This window comes from Rhincodon typus, chromosome 8, assembly GCF_021869965.1.
Source record: "Rhincodon typus isolate 14 chromosome 8, sRhiTyp1.1, whole genome shotgun sequence".
NCBI lineage: Eukaryota > Metazoa > Chordata > Chondrichthyes > Orectolobiformes > Rhincodontidae > Rhincodon > Rhincodon typus.
Window position 1 is genome coordinate 41,558,450 of NC_063339.1, and position 20,988 is coordinate 41,579,437.

Consider the following 20,988-nt stretch of genomic DNA (forward strand, 5'->3'; position numbering starts at 1 on the left):
TTCGTCTCCTTAAGCTTGCTCTGCCATTCAGTAATATCATCGTTGATCTACTTACTCCACATTCTCACCTACCCCTGATAAACTTAAAAATATTCAGACTCCGCTTTCCTCATCTTTTGATGACAAGAGTTCCAAAAACTCATGACTCTGTCTGAGAAAACGTTTTTTCTTACCGCTGTCTTAAATGATTTTTAAACAGTGAACACCCCCCCTTGGCCAATTCAAGATTCACTCACAAGAGGAAACACCCTTTCCACATCCACCCTGTCAGGGCCCTTCAGAATCTTAGTGAAATAACTCCACAGAGGCCGATATCCCACTCTTGTCACCAAGGCACCCTTTATTCATACGTCAAAAGTCCTTGACATTGGCCCAGCTTCCGCAGAGCCAGCTATCAAAATGTCAGGATGTCTGACACCCCTGTTTATATCTGTCAGCCAGAGATCCCTGATTGGACCAGATAAACAGCCCCAATCAAGGTAATCATATTGTAGGAGGTCCACCTGGCTGACCTCGTTACAATCAATACACTTTTCTCTTTCAAATGCTCTCTTTTCTAAAATCCATTGGATAGAATCCCAACTTGTCCAACCTTTCCACATAAGACAATCCACCTATTCTAGAAATTCGCCTAGCAAACCACCTCTGAACTACCCACAGTTGTCAACAATATAAATGATTAATGGGCCTTGGACCCCCTAAATCATTATAATTTCCCAATATATGTATTATCTGCAAATTAGACTTGACTTGAATTCACCATAAGCCAGTCATTTGACTTTCAATGCAAGAGCAAAATACAGTACATGCAGAAGCTCTGAGATAAAAGCAGAACATGCAGGAAGACCTAATCCCATGTGGCAGCATCTTAATGGTGGAATTTAATTGTCATGCTAGTGGCCTGTCCATAGGCTAGAAATTGGTAGCTAGCTCCATTGTGGCCATTTTTAGCCCCAACCCAATTTAGCATCCTTTAGATACTTGGCTGTGGGCTCCTAAACACATAGCCCCATACCTTTTGGTATGGAATAGCTCTATCTCATTTGAAGTTAGGTTCAGTGTGTAATCTAGCTGCTTAAACTTTAATTTGAAAGCTGAAGGTACCAGAATCTAAAATGTAATTCTTGCAAAGGTATAACATGTTTGTACAGTTTCTTTGTCCCACTAATTTCAACCTAGAATAATTCAAAGAACTGGTAATAACATTCCATTCTCAAGTCAGGACATTCCATACTGCCTCCCAACAAATTAAGTATTTTTGAAATGTAATCAGAACGTTGTGCAAAATCAAGTCCCCATAATTAGCGAAGAGGTAAATAGGCAAAAAAAAACCCTGTTTTTGTAATGTTGGGTCAGGAATAAACTTTGATTAAAACAAATCCCCTGCACTTTTTCAAACAAGCTTCTTTTGACTCCAGCTGGATGGAAAAAGAGAATTCGATTTAACATCTTATCTGATAAATCACACTGTGAGTGCAGCACTCCCTCATTACTGCTCCAGAAAATCATTCTGGATCATATGCTGAAATGTTAGAAGTGGCACTTCTAAGAGGCAAATTGTTGCTGCTGAACCAAGGTGTTCTGCATGAATGTTACTGATTTCCCACTATCGCAACATATTTTAAAGGTAAGGCTGTGGCATTCTCTGGTGGAGAAATTGGCAACTGACTGAGTTTTTCTTTTCATTGGAAGTGATCACTTAATTACTCTCAGCCTAAAAGTAAAACTGAAAAAGCCTAACTTTTATCTTCTTATTCAAGGTATCCAAAGCAGCAGCAGATTTGATGGCTTACTGCGAAGCCCATGCTAAAGAAGATCCTTTACTGACACCAGTTCCTGCATCGGAAAACCCCTTTAGAGAGAAGAAATTCTTTTGTGCTGTCCTGTAAAGTCTCATGCAGCCTGAAAATCAGGCTGTTCTGAACAATGATGTTGAATTTTACTAATGTGGACACCTTTCTGTCCACAGAATTTTTAGCAAAGCCTGGAAGCTACAGGGATGTGCATGTTTAAAGAATCTTGTCAGCTTATTGGGAATGGAAGCAGAAGAACTACCTTGTGAAAATAGAGATTCTAAAACAGCTTAGAATGAAACAGTGTAGAGATGTGTAACATTTTTTGCTCTTGCAAAGACCATAAATTATGTTTGATAGTTTGATGTCTAAAGTATGACAGTTGTTCTAAGAAAGGTAAATACTGAGGATAATGTATAATTTTATTGGAATGATAATTGTTGTTCTTCAAAATAATTTTAATTTAAGTGGCAAAAGTATACAAATAAGATAGATTACTGTGGTGTTGTACCTTAACATTTGGTTATGTGCTTTTTGCATTAGAGTAGCACAATGATATGCTGGACTTTGCTTTGAGAGCTGATTTTCAAGGAAGAGAAATGTTACTAACAAGCATTTGGCAAATGGAGTGTCATTTGCAAACCATCAAAGCTGGCAGCTTGTGTATTTTCTTAAACTCTTAGTGCTCCTCCAACATTTGTGTATAGTTGCTTATAGTTTCTGCTAGTACACGTAACATGTGCTATTTAGTGATCCTAATATTTGTGATAGCAACAAAAGAATTGCATGGAAATGTTCCAGCCGTTTCTCTTTTAATTGATTTTAGTTTAGATGATCAAAAATGATGCAATGTAAATATATAGAACACAAGGTTTTAATTTCAAATTCTAACTGCTAATGAAGCACAGCCTATTTCTTAACAGCCCTGTTCTCTCACTAATGCTTGTGAACACTATACGAAATATGTGTCATTAAACCATTTATATAAACAGTTTATACCAAATTAAACATTGTAATATAACAAATGTTTTACTGGAAGTAAAACTTGCATGCAAACAGTAGTACATAGACATACATGACAATGTTTGAAAAGCAAGACCAATTGTCAATAAGTAGCTTTGTATACAAGGAACTGAAAAAAAGACCAGTTGACAAAATTTCTATTAGTTCGTAAATTTAACAAAATTAAGCAATTTTAGAAACAAAAAGAATTCATCCCTTAATGCAATCTTTCTGTGTATGTTTTTTACCCAACTCAAACAGCAGTAAAGATTATTGGACAGTGTAATGTGCAGATGAACAAACAGGTCTCAACTTCTGTGAATAATCAGATAATTTTACCTCAGACTGTTTCACCGCCTTTTAACAAACATTTTTGATATTTTCAGATATGTATTTTTACTCAATTGCTAATTTTCTTAGATCTGCATGTACCAACATCTGCCATTACACTGCCAAACAAGCCCTCTGCTTCATTCCCAGTTCAAATCAAAGGAGTGACTTACCATTGTATTAGACCCATATTAGCACAGAAGAGTAAGAGTTATCATTGAACAAATACATTAACCAAAGTAGCTACATTGAAAACATTACAAAATAAGAAAGACTGACATGTATGACTATGGCTTGTTGAGCTAAATTTTCTCTAAATTGTGTTCATGGCAGCAGTGAGTTGTAGTGCCTAAATGAGTGTCCAGGAATGCTAATCTGATAGTGAGAATAAAAGGGATGTGTGAATTTTCTTAAACTGAGTGCATTGTAAAAATGTGTATTGTATTTCTGGTTGTATACCCTTGTTAGCTTTGTATAGGGAAATTTGAACAAAGTCTGATGTATTGCACATTTTCATGCCATGTGAACAATGTATCAGTTTTAAATAAAACCTTCAGAACATTTCACTTACAATAATTTTGAACTGTATTATGAATAATATACTTCATTAATAAATGCAACATTAAGGGGGAAGATTAGAAATGGTGCTATTCCTCAAGACATTCATGCTACCATAGTAATGCACTGGATGGTGTCAAGCTTCTTCATTGTTTTTGGAGCTGCACTCATCCAAACAAGTCGAGAGTGTTCCAACATGACTCATGCCTTGTAGATGAAGGACAGGCAACATGGAGTCATAGTCCTGGAGTTATACAGCACGAAACAGACACTTCAGACCAACTCATCCATGCCAACCAGATATCCTAAACTGATCTAGTCCCATTTGCCAGCATTTGGCCCATATCCCTCTAAACCCTTCCTATTCATGTACCCATTCAGATGCCTTTTAAATGTTATAATTGTACACACCTCCACCGGCAGTTTGTCCCACACATGCACCACCTTCTGCATGAAAAAGTTGCCCCTGTTCTTTTAAATCTTTCCCCTCTCACCTTACACCCATGTCCTTCAGTTTTGGACCCCTACACTGGGGAAAAGACCTTGGCTATTCCCCGTATCTATGACTCACATGATTTTATAAACCTCTGTAAGGTCACTCATCAGCCTCTAACCGTATGGGGAAAAAAAGCCCAGCTTAGTCAGCCTCTTTCTATAGCACAAAGCCTTCAATCCTGGCTGTATCCTTGTTAATCTTTCTTCAGAAATGGGAAAGGGGAAGGGGATTCTGAAATAAATAGGGAGAGAGGGGGAGGCGGATAGAAGATGGATAAAGGAGAAGATAGGTGGAGAGGAGACAGACAGGTCAAAGAGGTGGGGTTGGACCCAGTAAAGGTGAATGTAGGTGGGGAGTTAGGGAGGGGATAGGTCAGTCCAGGGAGGACGGACAGGTCAAGGAGGCGGGATGAGGTTAGTGGGTAGGAAATGGGGGCACCGCCAACGTCGCTCTGCCTACTGCCGACGTCGCTCCGCCCACTGCCTCCACAGCCAGCAGCTCCAGAGGAGACTGTAGCACCCAGCCCTGCCGGGTCTTCACTGGCCCCACAGACCTCCCCCTTACTGAGGACGAACGGTCAGTCCTCAGTAAAGGACTCACCTTTGTCCCCCTCCACCCAAACATCGAAGAATACAACTCACGTTTGGACATTGAGCTGTCTTTCTGCCACCTCCGCCTCCGCGCTTACTTCTTTAACCGTGAGCCTAACCCTCCCTCTACTGACCCCATCTCCCGCCTCCAACACACCCCCTCCTCCTGGACACCACCCCAAGGCCTCCTACCCTCCTTTGACCTCTTCATCTCTAACTGCCGTCGAGACATCGATCGCCTCAACCTGTCCGCCCCTCTCACCCACTCCAACCTCTCCCCCACAGAATGTGCAGTCCTCCGCTCCAATCCCAATCTCACCATAAAACCCAAGGGACAAGGGAGGCGCAGTTATAGTATGGCGCACTGACCTCTACATCGCCGAGGCCAGACACCAGCTCTCTGACACCTCCTCCTACCACCCCTTTGATCATGATCCCACCCCTGACCACCAAACCATCATCTCCCAAACCATCCACAACCTCATCACTTCAGGTGACCTGCCACCCACAGCCTCTAACCTCATCGTTCCCGAACGCCGCACCGCCCGCTTCTATCTCATTCCCAAAATTCACAAACCTGACTGCCCTGGTTGACCCATTGTCTCCGCCTGCTCCTGCCCCACCGAACTTATCTCCACCTATCTCGACTCCATTTTCTCCCCCTTGGTCCAGGAACTCCCTACCTACGTCCGTGACACCACCCACGCCCTCCACCTCCTCCAAAACTTCCAGTTCCCTGGTCCCCAACACCTCATCTTTACCATGGACGTCCAGTCCCTATACACCTGTATTCCCCATACAGATGGCTTAAAGGCCCTCCGCTTCTTCCTGTCCCGCAGGCCCGACCAGTCCCCCTCCACTGACACCCTCATACCCTTAGCTGAACTCGTCCTCACCCTCAACAACTTCTCTTTCAATTCCTCCCACTTCCGAAGACAAAGGGGGTGGCCGTGGGTATCCACATGGGCCCAAGCTATGCCTGCCTCTTTGTAGGATATGAGGAACAATCCCTCTTCCAAAGCTACTCTGGCCCTATCCCCCACCTCTTCCTCCGTTACATTGTATCGGCGCCGCCTTGTGCTCCCACGAGGAGCTCGAACAGTTCATCCACTTCACTAAGACCTTCTACCCCAACCTTAAGTTCACCTGGACCATCTCTGATACCTTTCTCTCCTTCCTGGACGACTCTGTCGCCATCTCTGGCATCCACCTGGAAACCGATATCCATTTCAAGCCTACCGACTCCCACAGCTACCTAGAATACACCTCCTCTCACCCATCTTCCTGCAAAAAGGCCATCCCCTATTCCCAATTCCTTCGCCTCCGCCGCATCTGCTCCCAAGATGAGGCATTCCACTCCCGGACATCCCAGATGTCCTCGTTTTTCAAGGACCGCAACTTCCCCTCCACAATGGTCAAAAATGCCCTCGACTGTGTCTCTCGCATTTCCTGCAACTCATCCCTCACACCCCCTACCCGCAATAACAACCAAAACAGAATCCCCCTCGTCCTCACGTACCACCCCACCAACCTCCAAATCCAACGCATCATCCTCCAGCACTTCCACCATCTGCAATCTGACCCCACTACCAAAGACATTTTTCCCTCCCCACCCTTAACTGCTTTCCGGAGGGACCACTCTCTCCATGACTCCCTTGTCCTCTCCACACTCCCCTCCAGCCCCACCTCACCCGGCACTTTTCCCTGCAACCAGAGCAAGTGCTACACTTGCCCCTACACCTTCCCCCTCACCCACATCCCAGGCCCTAAGAAGACCTTCCACATCAAACAGATGTTCACCTGCACATCTGCTAATGTGGTATACTGTATCTGCTGTTCCCGTTGTGGCCTCCTCTACATCGGGGAAACCAAGCGGAGGCTAGGGGACCGCTTTGCGGAACACCTACGCTCAGTTCGCAACAAACAACTACACCTCCCAGTCGTGAACCATTTCAACTCCCCCTCCCACTCCTTGGACAACATTTCCATCCTGGGTCTCCTGCATTGCCATATTGATACCACCTGAAAGCTGCAGGAAGAGCATCTCATATTTTGCTTGGGAACCCTGCAGCCCAATGGTATCAATGTGGACTTCACAAGCTTCAAAATCTCCCCTCCCCCGACCACATCCCAAAACCAGCCCAGCTCGTCCCTGCCTCCCTAACCATTCCTCCCATCTCAAGCCGCACCCCCATTTCCTACCCACTAACCTCATTCCACCTCCTTGAACTGTCCGTCCTCCCTGGACCGACCTATCCCCTCCCTAACTCCCCACCTACATTCACTTTTACTGGCTCCATCCCTGCCTCTTTGACCTGTCTGTCTCCTCTCCACCTATCCTCTCCTCTATCCATCTTCTATCCGCCTCCCCCTCTCTCCCTATTTATTTCAGAACCCCCTTCCCCTCCCCTATTTCTGAAGAAGGGTCTAGGCCCAAAACGTCAGCCTTCCTGTTCCTCTGATGCTGCTTGGCCTGCTGTGTTCATCAGAGGAACAGGAAGGCTGAATGTCCAGAGGCGATGGCCAGACTCTTGTTGGAGATGGTCATTGCTGGCAACTTATGTGTCACACTTGCCATTCATCAACACATATTGGATGTTGTTGCACATTAACACAAGATGCTTCAGTATCTGAGGAGTCACAAATGGTGCTGAACATTATGCAATCATCAATGAAGATCCCCAGGTTTTTTTAAAAAATTTCATTCTTGAGATATTTATTTCCATCCCTAATTGCCCAGAGGGAAGTTAAGAGTCAACGTTTTGGATCTAGTGACCCTTCTTGAGAACGTTTTGATGAAGGGTCATTGAACCCGAAACTTTGACTCTGTTTTCTCTCCACAGATGCTGCCAGACCTGTTGAGAATCTCCAGTAAATTCTGTCCAGTTTTTTTCCTATATACAAACGCACAGACAGAAAGACAAAAAGGTATTTCAGCTATAACACGTATTTCATTAATGTGAATTGGCTGGAATGTGTTTGATGAATATGGAAGCTGTTTGGATAACTTGAACTTTCTACTGTACAGTCTAGTGATTTTCTAACGCGATTTCCCCATAATGTGATTTTCTATAGCACAACTTTCTATAGCGTGAGGATGCGCAAGATTGCAACAATCGTGTTATAGGAGAAATACCTGTATACTAACCGGATCAAATTCAAAATCCTGGGAAACACTTCAATGGCACCAGTCCTCAGGACTCAATGGAACGTTTCGTTCGTTTCACAATCCTTCAGTTCTTTTATCGTTTCCTTCAGGTTCTCTCACTTCTTCAGAGGAGACACAGAATGACTTGTTCATGAATTATAAAAATTCTTACTTAGTGGATAAAAACAACAACTTCAATCAACTCATAGGAGAAAATAAACTGCCTTTCTCCAGGCTTCAGGTATTTTACTGGAGAGACACAACATCTGTTTTTTCAGCAGTCTGAAGGTTTCTGCCAGTATCATTCACACCCACAAGCTGTTCAGTTACTCAGGAGCCAATGAAGTAGGTGTTGTCAGGCTGATAGTCTTTGGCATCCACAACTGGTCACAATTCCACAAATCAATCAGCGATCTGTTGCCAGTGAAATCTTGCTTTGTGTACAGACCCCTGAGTTGTGCCAAATACAAATGTCTTCTCACGCTGCTTGTATGAAGCAGCAGTGTGAACACAATAAATTTCAGAAACTCACTTTTTAAAATGATAGCAATTCCTTTTTCAGTTTTTTATTGCAAAACAGTCCTTTTCCCAATTCACACAAATCAAAATCACAGTAAATTGAAAAGATACAATCTTTACAAGTGTCAGTAGTATTGTCAGAATATTGTCAAGCAAACAACATTTGTCGACAAGCCCTTCCATCACATTTCTGACGATAGAGAGTAGACTCATAGGATGGAAATTGACTGTGTTGCTTTTTGTGGACTGGTCATACCCAGACAAATTTCCATTTTGCCAAGTAGATGTCAGTGCTGTAGTTGTACTGGAACAGTTTGGATAGGGGCATAGCTAGTTTTACAGTTGTTGTCAGTTATCATTCGCTAACAAGTTTGATTGTCCACCTGGGAAATTCCACGTCACTGGTCATGGGTCTGTGGGTCTTTGTGTAGTTGATGAGCCTGATCCTAGAGCTACATCTCTGACCACATATTTGGCATATGTTTTTGGAAGGTAGAATTGGTCTTTGGCCTCGAGATTGTTAACATTCCTTTCTCTGGTTTCCTCTCTGTACTTCCTCTTGGTGACATGCATTCTCAAAAATCTAATTATTGGGCTGAAGCTTCTTCTAACTTGTGCAATGTCATCTGTCTGTTTAGTAGCATTGTCTTTATCAGAACATTCCATGCCATAAGTAATTTTGAAAAATTTTTATTCCATTTAGGATAATTCATAACATAATTGTATTTCAAATCACTTCTAAAGCATCAGTACAGGAAAGAGATTGAATGCTTTGTGGCATGGTGTAAAGATAACAATCTATCCCTCAACGTTATCAAAACTAAAGAGCTAATCATTGACTTCAGGAAGCAAGGAAAAGGGTACACCTACCGACATCAATGGACCTGAGGTGGAGATGGTCAAAAGCATCAAGTTCCTAGGAGTGACAATCACAATCTGTCCCGGGCCACTCATGTTGATGTGACAGTCAAGAAGGTACAGCAACACCTCTTCTTCCTCAGGAGGCTAAGGAAATTCAGCATATCCATAAGGACTCTCAGCAACTTTTACAGATGCACCGTAAAAAGCATTCTATCTGGATGCATCATGGCTTGGTACAGCAACTACTCTGCCCAGGGCCATAAGAAACTACAAAGAGTTGTGAACACAGCCCAGTCCATCACGCAAGCCAACCTTCCATCCATTGACTCCATCTACACTTCTTACTGCCTTGGAAAGGCAGCCAACATCATCAAAGACCCGATTACCCCGGTTATAATCTTTTCTGATGTCTTCTGTCAGGTGGTAGGTACAAAAGCTTAAACACACATATCAACAGGTTCAAAGATAACTTCTTCCCTGCTGTTACTAGACTTCTGAATGGACCTTTCAAATTTCAAATATAATGTTGATTTTTCTTTTTGTGCACCTTCTTTGCAGCTGTAACTTTGTATTCCTCACTCTGTTCTATCACCCTATGATCTTTGTATGTTATGTTCTGCCTGTACTACATGCAAATCAAAACTTCTCACTGTACCTACATATATGTGACAATAATAAAGCAAATCAAATCAAAGTAGTTGACCATACGCCAAACATTCCTGCAATTCATTCTTCTATCACAATACCCTGGTACCTGCTGTCTGTTATAATTGCCAGAGTTATCGCTATGCTCACTCCTTTTAGTTACGATGTTTTGATGCTTGTGACCACCTGTTTGGGTGGCATTGCACATTCCATTCTCCAATCTTTATATTACTTCTGAATGTCTCATCTGAGCCACATAGACCACTAGGAAATAATGTCTTCTCAGGAACTTTTTAAGGCCTCTGACGTCTATTCCAAAAGCATGTTTCTTTCTGATAATTTAACTCCAGTTAATACTTGCAGGCATCCAACAACAGAGAGGAGGGATCAGACCCCCAGTCTTGGCAGGTGTTCATGTCCAAGGTCAGGTGGGAGTCTGGTGGCACACACAGATGTTAGGGAAAGGAGCTATTAAGTGGGTAAGTGTAAGAGATTTGGGAAGTGAGGCTACTGAATGAGTGCAGTGACACGTTTAGTTTTAGGATTTTTGGAGCAGCTTACTGCACTCATTTTATGGATAGTGGGTTTGTATTCCAGAAATACACAACTGCTCCTGAGCATCTGAAATGAAAAAAGCAATTACCTTTTTGGGAAAGAACTTAATCACGGACAGAGGTAGAAGTAGTTTTGTGAAGAAGAAGAAGGATGTGTTAACAAGAAAATTCAAATTTATGGTGGTAAGGAAGAAAAAAATCATAACATGCTTCATGCTATCTGCTTTTCCTGTATGCCTCAGAAACCTGAAATGAGTTACAATTGACTGAACAGAATAAAAACCTTCGAAATATGGAGCTAAGATGTATGCTAACATTTCACAGAGAGAACACAGACACATTAAAAAGTACTTGAAATCACAAGAGCAAAAAGACCTTTTAAAATGTGACAACAAGAAAAATATAATATCAGTATTTCAGACATTTAATCAGAGATGAAAAGAGATAACTTCTACAGTGCAAAGTGGCAAACAGCAGAAGGAGAGGCCTACTAAGGGGTAGTGGGATGTTGGATGTCACAGAGTGGCTTCAGATGAGCAGAAGTAGATGTGATTTGTTGTATGTCCTGTAGTGCCAAACAGTACCAGCTTGTGTCTGGGGTAGTTTGCTGTCAACAGCCTCCTTTCCTGATTGAGTCTGGGTCTACCTGGTTTGCAATGGTTGAGGAAAACCACTTAATGAGAAGTTATTATAATAAACAAGACATAGTTTATTACATGATAGTAATTGAGTGCAAATTAGACATTGTCATCAATACTATTAATAGACCTGTGGATCTAGGTCTTCAACAACAAGTTCCCAAGATGTTTACTCTTTCCCCACCTAAGTCTTAAGAATTCATCAGATTGGGTGGAGCTTAATGCAGTCTCCAACATTAATCCTTTCAGAACCATTACCTCACACAACATGATTGAGCTACAAGAAATGTGTGAGGATGGCACAAGATATATGAGTGTGGCATACTATGGGAGCAGATCTCTTGGTAACAGTAGCTACAAGCAGTTGAAAATCTCACACTGCTGCAGGACTTAAAGACCTGTGGAGGCTCAAGGAATCATGTTTAATGGTGAGCAGTTTAATAACCTGGCAAGGAAGTAACTCATAATATCTGCAGAGTGGATGTAGCCAAAGAGGAGCCTTCTTCCCAGATGAGACTACAGAGATTCTTCTGATCCAGGGTGAAGTCAGGAAGTTTAGTGAGAGTCTTCATCAGGAATTAACACCATAGAGTTCCAAGAAAGCATGGTAATAATGGGCTGAGGTCTGGACTACTATTAATGGATCTTCAACCATTCCATACACATCTAGAACAATGTTGCAAAATGATGCTTGGAATGTACATTTACCAATCCCTTTCACTCTCCTAAAGAACTGTCAGCAGTTTAGAAAATGGCTTACAAACATGATTTCTCAAGACCTGGGTAGACAGAAAAGACTAGATCCTACAGGTAAGTGACTCTGCTGCACTGTTTGTGGATGAGGAAGAGAAGCAATGTAACCCCCAGCCCTTCAATTAACCTGCTTCTTTCTCGACCATCTCCCTCTTAACATCCCAGTGCCACCTCAGTCCCATTATCTCCCCCGGTCAAGCCATCTTGTCAACTTGGGAAAAACCACCACCACTTCCACCAAACCTCCCCACCCAAAAAAGAAACCTCACTGCAATCATCCTTTGATTTCCAGGGGAGCTTTCAGTTACCAAAGGAAACAGAAGCAGATAAAAATAGCACGGCCAGACAGCATGCCCATATCCCATCTTCATCCCTCAATCAACCTCCCAAAAAAAGACACATTATCCGTTATCTGCTCATTATCATATTGCTGTTTCTGGGAGTTTGTTGTTTGCAAGTTGGCCACTACATTTCACACATTAAACAGTGATTACACATCAGCCATACTGAATTGCCCATTAAGTACTTTGATTTGGGTATGTAGCTAATTTGTTAGCACAATTAAGGCCCCTGCAAGAATGGGGTATGGTCATAACCAGTAAAAGAGAGAAAGGAGGGTTGGTCATACAGGCAGCCATACACGAGTGCTTGCGGGAGGCAGGCTTCCACAGAAACAAGGACAGTGTACCACAAATGGGATGGATATTGTTAACAGCATTGCTTTCTACATTTAGAGAATTGGAAGAGCGCCTGGCCAGAAACTGGCAGTTTGAGGCCGCATTGAAGGCAGTTGAGCAGCGTAACATTATCCTAACAGAAGCAGTTAAGACAGTACAGCAGAGAGCTGAGAAGGCAGAGGAGAAACAGAACCAGATAGTATGCCATCTGGTGACAGTACAACAGAAAATGAGAGCAAAACGGCGCATCTGGAAAGTTGATCCTGTCAAAGTGTGTGTGTTATTGACCTCGCAATGGGACCCCAACCATTGGAATGGGGACATTTGATATTCATCTAATTCAGAGTATGAAAGGACAGACGGGGAAGGGGATGCTCCACCTCTGAGCATCCTCAGAGAAGGGACTAATAGGTATGACCCCTAATAACAAATATGACAACACAGGTAGGAGGAGAGAACCCACAAAATTCAAGAACAGTGAGGTATTATTCTATGTTCAAGTTGCAGGATTTGGGGTCACACTTTAAGCAGAAGTTGGGTGAACACTTGGCCTCTTGGCTGATGCGGTCGTGGGACCAGAGCGCTGTCCATATTATGCTGAGTGGGAGTCTGGGAGCACCAAGTGTTGATCCACATGTGAATAGTGTCTTTCGAAACATAGGCCAAACTGCATCATTGTGGAATGCACTGACACTAGCAGTAGGAAACAAGTACCCTTCCCCAACAGACTGGGAAGGTGATGTTGAAAAATGGGAGCGCATACCAGAAGGTCTAAAATGTTTGAGGGATTTGGCTACGCAAGCGCGTATGTATTCTCCACAGTTTCAGGGTCCAGACCAGGAAGCTTTCACACCTGGAATGAAGAGCCGGCTTATGCAAATTGGTCCAGGCTGGATGAGAGGTGCCCTGTTAGCCCTATTAGGGCCACCCCAGGGGCAGGCAGTGGGACAGGTATGTTTGTTGTTAGGACAGCTGGAGGATGTGGAGTCTGGTAAGCAAAGAGTGAGGCCCACCAAAGCAAGCGGTAAACAGAGACAACAAGGTGGAAATGGAGGAGGTTTCAAGGTGAAACGAAAGATAACCAGAAAGGAATGTTCGCGGCATTATTAAAAGCAGGAAAAGACAGGAGTAAGATAGACGGAATACCTACAGGTGTCAAGTACAATATGTAGAGAACACACTGCTCTCCGAAGCGTAAGGAAGTAAGAAAGATAAAATCAGATATGGAAGGAGAAAAGGAAATCCAACAGAAGACAGGGTTTGCACTCCACTCCAACACTGAAAATGTTGAAAATATTGATAATACATAAGGAAGCTAAAGTTGTTCCAAATCAGAATTCATTCATGAAAGATGTGTATACCTTTCCTACTGACAAGCAATGTCCCACTGCAAATAGGTAGATTCCACAAAGTAAAATGCATTCACCTTTTATGAAAGAATATCTGACCTCCAGTGTGCCATGTGATCACACATCTGTGAGCTTCACAATCAATGCAAATTCAACTTTATTTTCAAATTCTTTTAAAAGTCATGTTACTGCTATGAAACGAGGTGATTGCATCTCACATAATTTATGTGCCTCAAACCTGCCTACAATATCTACTGTATCCTCTCCAGTTACCAAAACAGTATTTGTGACTCAGTCAGAAACTTTTCCTCCCTTTTACACAGATTGCTTCAATATCAAACCCAACACCAATGTGTTTGGGCCTGTCAAGAAATTCAAACGCATCATTCAGAAGCCTGTACAAAAAGATGAGTGTTTACACAGTTCTCTGATGGAAACTATCCAATGAGGGCAAAGCATGAATGGCTTAGAAAGATTTCTGATACAGCGATAAATGGTAACCCTAAAAAAGATTTGTTTATTGTGGCAGAGTATGAACACTCTGCATTTTTGGCATCAAGTGGATCACACAGTGGAATTATAAAACTGGAACAGGCAACTTCTGCAGTATCAAAAGAACTACAGGATATAAGGGAATATTCTCAAACAGGACAACCAGCCACTGCATCTTGTGCTCCTGCTCCTCCTCCAGATTTTCCAAAAACTGAGAAGTTTCAAACTTGTTGCGAATATAGAAGACACGAACTGCATTATTAGAAGCGATGGAAAGGATGGGAGACAGTTATAACTGGGGAAAAGGGTGTACTGGAGACCAGGTTTCTATACTGTGCAAGTGCACTGAACCTTGTAGAAGTGTTAACACTTTGTGGTCTGGTTTGAATGCACCTTTGTTTGTTAGTTGCTAAATGTCGTCTCATATAATTTCTGCCTTTTTGTTTCCTGGAACTCAAGATCTGGGGATACTTTAAAGTTGAGTTAGCATTTTGGGGATGTCTGGTAATTTGAAAGTGTGTTGTATGCTTGTATCTGCACAGAGCATGTATGGTTAATGTAATGACCTTTTAAGAAACTGTGTAAAGCCAAAATCTGCAAAGTGTTGATTCAAAAAATTGCTTTATAAAGCTTGGTAGATATTTACCCTTTGGAATTGGTTCTGTGTTGTGTTTGGACTTGGGTAAATTTTAATTCCAGAATTACTATGTTTGGTATTTCATTTACTGGCCAGAATGAACTTCCAAATATTGTTTTAACGTGAGTGAATCTTTGATTCCGGATGATAAGACTGACTCATTATTAATGTCCAAGTGATTGGGATATTGGAATGTTGAAAATGCAACTTGTGGGCGAGGAGTTTAGGAAAGGCAAATTTAACAAAGGGGTGGGCTTTTCCTTCCTTCTCAGAGGAGGAGAGATAGATGATATAATTACGTGCAAGAGTTTATACTCCACGCCCTTTTGAATTCGTAGTAGTTTAATGTGATAACCTATTCTGCTTGACGTGGAATGGATAGAACTTGTTTGTTATTTTTTAGAAATTGGAGACACTGAAGTGGAATAGTTACCTGAAAATTTAAAGGGATTCTGGAAAATGATAAAGTGCATACAAACACAGTCTCAATGGTTCAATACATAAAAATGGTTAGTAACTTTAAGGGAGCAAACAGAATATTGAATGTGGACAAATTTACATTGAGATATATCAAATATCTAGAATGAATTGTCAAGTAACTTTAAGTTACATAGAGATATATCAAATATCTAGAATGAATTGTCAAGTAATTTTGAGAAAAAGGTGGGTCATCTTAGAAAAAGAACAAAGCATGTTGTGCCTGAATCAGACATAAATATTTGATTTCTGTTTTAAAATATTTTAAGATTATGTTCCACGGACTATCAAATCTCTACAGATCTCTGGAATTAGATATGATGGTAACAGTTAAATTGCAAAATTGAACGAGACAAAGTAATGCAGGGTACAGACTGGCAGTAGGAGACAAAAACAGTTAGAATAATGGTTTGAAAAGGCAATTCAGGTTAAAATGTTACAGCAGTGAAAAGGAAGTTTAGATGAGAGCACCAAACTTATAGCTTTCTCTTGGTGATATTTGTGTCCTTGTCTTTCTTTTTAAGAAAGATTGAATTGGTGATCAAGCCACTATCCAAGGCATCGGGACCATATGTGGAGAGACAAGAAAATCTCATAGATCATTTGATAAGATAATTTGGGAGTCAAGAATACGTGACAAGTTCTTGGGACACCAATGTAAGAGTGCAAAAGTGAATGTTACCTCGGAGGTAATAAACATGAGATGGTAAAAAAACATGCACTGAAGAACAGATCTGACATGTACACCTACTTGACAAAAGCATTAGTATGGCTTGGAAGAGCACAAAAACCTAATTTAAACAATAAGACACTGACACAAAATCCAGAGAGAAACTGACAATTGAAACAATGTAAATAGTGTTAGTGAAAGGGATGTAAAATGAATTACAATCAAAGTAAAAAGTGTGATTGGCTATTATGTCAAAATGTTGCAGAAATGAAAGAGTACTGATTCTGGGAGGAGTAATGGTGACCTGAGTGAAAAAGCCCATCGGATGACATAAAGATACCCCATCTTGAGCATTTATATGACTAAACCAGTAGGTGAAATTGTAATGTGTTAGGGCAGTTAGTGTATGTGAGAAAAAGGCTGAGCTGAGACCCAGGTGGTGTAGGAGTCTGTGGATGAGGAATTGAAAAAAAAACACAAATTAAGGAAACTGAATCTGGAATTTACTGAATTCTACAGCAAATTATGTAAATAGATTAACTGAAAAAAAACGTAGGCGATATTCTGGTCACCTCAATCAGGTGACACGACTTGCTTGTTCCATTACAGCCTTAACTGTACAACAGGGGTGGTGTGCATGTGTATAATAAAAGGGTCGGACCCCAAAGGCCACTGCGGTCATTAATTTGATGATACACTCTATTGCTGTATTCTTTGTATTGGTGCTAGTTATTTTCATTGTAGTTTAAATCTTCTAGTGCAGGTTACACACTCTTATTATACATTCTTGCTTGGCTGTCGCTGATTTGCATTTGCATTTGCAATTGTAACATGCGCTGTCAAATATCATCAGAGGTAGAATGTATAGGATGGGCTGAAGGGCTAAAAGTTAATGATGATTTCAACAGCTGCATGAGAAGATAGATTGTATAGGATGGGCTGAAGGGTTAAATTGTTGATGATACTTGATAAGCTGCATGATCTTGGATGAGTCCTGTGAACATTACTGTACGTGCCACAGATAGCACAATTAAAAGCTTGTTTTCTGTACGACCTAGCAGTTTTGTTTATTAGAAACATAGAAGCATAGAAGATAGGAACAGGAGGAGACCATTCTGCCCTTCAAGCCTTCTCTGCCATTCTTCTTTACTCAGAGAGTAGTAAGGGCGTGGAATGCCCTGCCTGCAAAAATAGTAGACTCTCCCACTTTAAGGGGATTTAAATGGTCATTGGATAAACATATGGATGATAATGGAATAGTTTAGGTTAGATGGGCTTCAGATTGGTTTCACAGGTCGGCGCAACATCGAGGGCCGAAGGGCCTGTACTGCGCTGTAATGTTCTATGTTCTATGTTCATGGCTGATCACCCAACTCAATAACCTAATCCTGCTTTCTCCCCCTAATCTTTGATCCCATTCACCCCAAGTGCTGTATCTAGCTGTCTCTTGAATACATTCAATGTTTTGGCATCAACTACTTCCTGTGGTAATGAACTCCACAGGCTCACCACTCTTTGGGTGAAGAAATGTCTCCTCATCTCTGTCCTAAATTGTCTACCCTGAATCCTCCTACTGTGACCCCTGGTTCTGGACACGCCCACCTTCGGGAACATCCTCCCTGCATCTACCCTTCTAGTCCTGTGAGAATTTTATAAGTGTCTATAAGATTCCCCCTCATTCGTCTGAACTCTAGAGAAAACAATCCCAACCTAGTCAATCTCTCCTCATATGTCAGACCCGCCATCCCCAGAATCAGCCTGGTAAACTTTCGCTGCACTCCCTCAAGAGCAGGAGCCTCCTTCCTCAGAAAAGGAGACCAAAATTGCACACAATATTCTAGGTGTGGTCTCACCAAGGCCCTGTACAACTGCAACAACACATTCCTGCTCCTGTACTCAAAACCTCTCGCAATGAAAGCCAACATACCATTTGCCTTCTTTACTGCCTGCTGCACCTGCACGCTTACCTTCAGCGACTGGTGCATAAGGACGCCCAAGACTCATTGTACACTCCCCTCTCCCAATTTACAGCAATTCAGGCAGTAATCTGCCTTCTTGTTTTCGCTTCCAAAGTGAATAACCTCACATCTATCCAAATTATACTGTATCTGCCATTGATTTGCCTACTCACCTAACCTGTCAAGATCATGCTGAAGGATCTCTGCATCTTCATCACAGTTCACCCTCCCACCCAACTTGGTATCATCTGCAAACTCGGAGATATTACATTTTGTTCCCTCATCCAAATCATTAATATATATTGTGAATAGCTGGGGCCCCAGCACCGATTCCTATGGCACCCTACTGGTTACTGCCTGCCAATTTTAAAAGGACCCATGAATTCCTACTCTTGGTTTCCTCTCTGCCAACCAGTTTCCTATCCATCTCAATACACTTCCCCCAATCCCAAGCACTTTAATATTGCACATTAATCTCTTATGTGGGACTTTTTCAAATGCTTTCTGAAAGTCCAAATATACCACATTGACTGGTTCCCCCTTATCAACTTTACTAGTTACATCTTCATAGAACTTCAACAGATTTGTCAAGCATGATTTCCCCTTCATAAGTCCATGCTGACTCTGTCTGATCCTGCCACTGCTTTCTAAATGCTCTGCTATAAAATCCTTGACAATGGATTCGAGAATATTCCTCACTACCGATGTTAGGCTCACTGTCTACAATTCCCTGTTTTTCTCCCTTTTTGAATATTGGAGTAACATTAGCCACTCTCCAATCTGCAGGGACTGTTCCAGAATCTATAGAATCCTTGAAGATGACCACCAATGTATCCACTATTTTTAGAGCTACTTCCTTAAGTACTCCGGGATGTAGATTATCAGCCTTCAATCCCAACAATTTTCCCAGCACCATTTCTCTACTAATATTGATCTCCCTTCGTTCTTCCCTCTCACTAAATCTTGCATCTTCCAACAATTTATCTGATTTGTGTCCTCTTTTGTGAAGACAGAACCAAAGTATGTATTCAGTTCCTCAGCCATTTCTTTGTCCCTTATTATACATTCCCTGTTTCTGTCTGTAGAGGACCTACATTTGTCTTTACCAATCTCTTTCTCTTCACGTACCTTTAGAAACTCTTAGTGTCAGTCTTTATGTTCCCTGCAAGCTTACTTTTGTACTTTATTTTCCCCTTCTTACTCAATCCCTTGGTCCTTCTTTGCTGAATTCTAAACTGCTCCCAATCCTCAGATTTATTATTTTTCTTGGGCAATCTGTATGCTTCTTCATTGGATTGAATACTATTTCTTATTTGCTTTGTAAGCCATGGATTGGCCCTCTTACCCATTTTGCTTTTGCAACAGACAGGAATAAATAGTGTTGCGGTTCCCCCATGCATTCCTTGAATGTTTGCCATTGCCTATACACTGTCATCCCTTTAAGTAACTCTCCCCAATCTATCAAGGCCAACTCACGCCTCATATCCTTGTAGTTTCCTTTACTAAGGTTCAGCACCCTAGTCTCTGAATCAACAACCACACTCTCCATCTTGATAAAAAAATTCTATCGTATTATTGTCGCTCTTCCCAACGGGTCTTGCACAACTAGTTTGGCAATGATTCCCTTCTCATTACACAGAACCCATTGTTAGCTATTAATTGTCCCTATTAGTGGCTTTTCATTCTTCCAAGCTGAACATTATCCATCCCTCTCTCTGTCCAACTGTTCTTCTCTCTCTTTGGCTCTGCCTCCACCCATTGTTTACTCCTTTCCCCTTCCCCCACACCCTATCTTCTGCATAAAAACTAACTTTTTCCTGGCTACCATCAGTTCTGAGGAAGGGTCACTTGACCCAAAACGTTAATTCTGATTTCTCTCCACAAATGCGGCCGACTGAGCTTTTTCAGCAATTTCTGTTTTTGATGGATTTTCAGCATCTGCAGTTCTTTTGGTTTTTACTTAGAATTTTCACATTTGGCCTTTCCCTGTCCATGAAACCTCTTCCAGCCTCACACTCCCTGATTTTAATTCACTCAATGCTTTTAGTTTCTAAGTCTATAATCTCTGGAATTTTCTTACCTATCTTCTCTGCCTCTTTCTTCCAGCTTTATGTCACATTGTAAATCAATCTCTGACCAAGCTTTGGTCATTTGTTTTAATATATACTTATGTTACTTGTTGTGAAATCTCGTTTGATAATGTCTCCGTGAAATGACTTCAGGTGTTTTACTACTTTAAAGAGGCTACAGAAATGCAGCTGTTTTAACTCAACTGGTGCAAGCTGATCTTCTTGGAACATCACACAGTCAGCTGTGATTTTGTAGCTGGCCTCATGAATGAAGTGACCAGCCTCTGGTTTGTCTGATAACCTTTCCTTCTAAACTCCAAAATAAGAGGAAAGAAATCCCCAGAGAAATTTGACCTAGGCAATTTTAGTTGCTGAAACTAAGATTCAAAAAGTCAGAAATACAAATTATTGATATCAAATAAAACACTAGATGTGCAATACCAAATCTGCAAAAATTGAGGTAAAATGCAAAAAAAATTGTTCCCAAAATCAGAACTCCAATAACCTAAACTTCAACAACAAATGCCATCCTTGGGAGTACACATTCTAAAATTGAATAATATGATTTTCAGCAGCACCATTATAAAACAGCATTGAAATACAGTATTATGATTGATTTTCCTTAGGTGCTGCCTGGAAGCAGAGCACAGCACAACTGAAATGCATTTGTGGGTTCAGCTTAGTTCATTAGGTCCAGCCCTCTTACAAAGTTACAATAATAATCATATCGAAATGAATTATAATCATATGATTTTAAATGTACAATCGTAGC

At 41.5% G+C, this 20,988-nt stretch overlaps 1 protein-coding gene across 2 annotated transcripts in view; it reads left to right on the forward strand.

Moving 5' to 3' along the window:
- The window catches only part of LOC109930667 (guanine nucleotide-binding protein G(I)/G(S)/G(O) subunit gamma-2), a 79,917-nt gene extending 76,219 nt beyond the window's left edge, over positions 1 to 3,698 (forward strand). For both annotated transcript variants that reach the window (XM_048600205.1, XM_048600204.1), the window contains exon 3: positions 1,761 to 3,698. In XM_048600205.1, coding sequence (XP_048456162.1) covers positions 1,761 to 1,889 — 129 coding nt within the window. In that variant the 3' untranslated portion in view covers positions 1,890 to 3,698. The remainder of the gene's footprint in view (positions 1 to 1,760) is intronic.
- Positions 3,699 to 20,988: the final 17,290 nt, after the last annotated feature.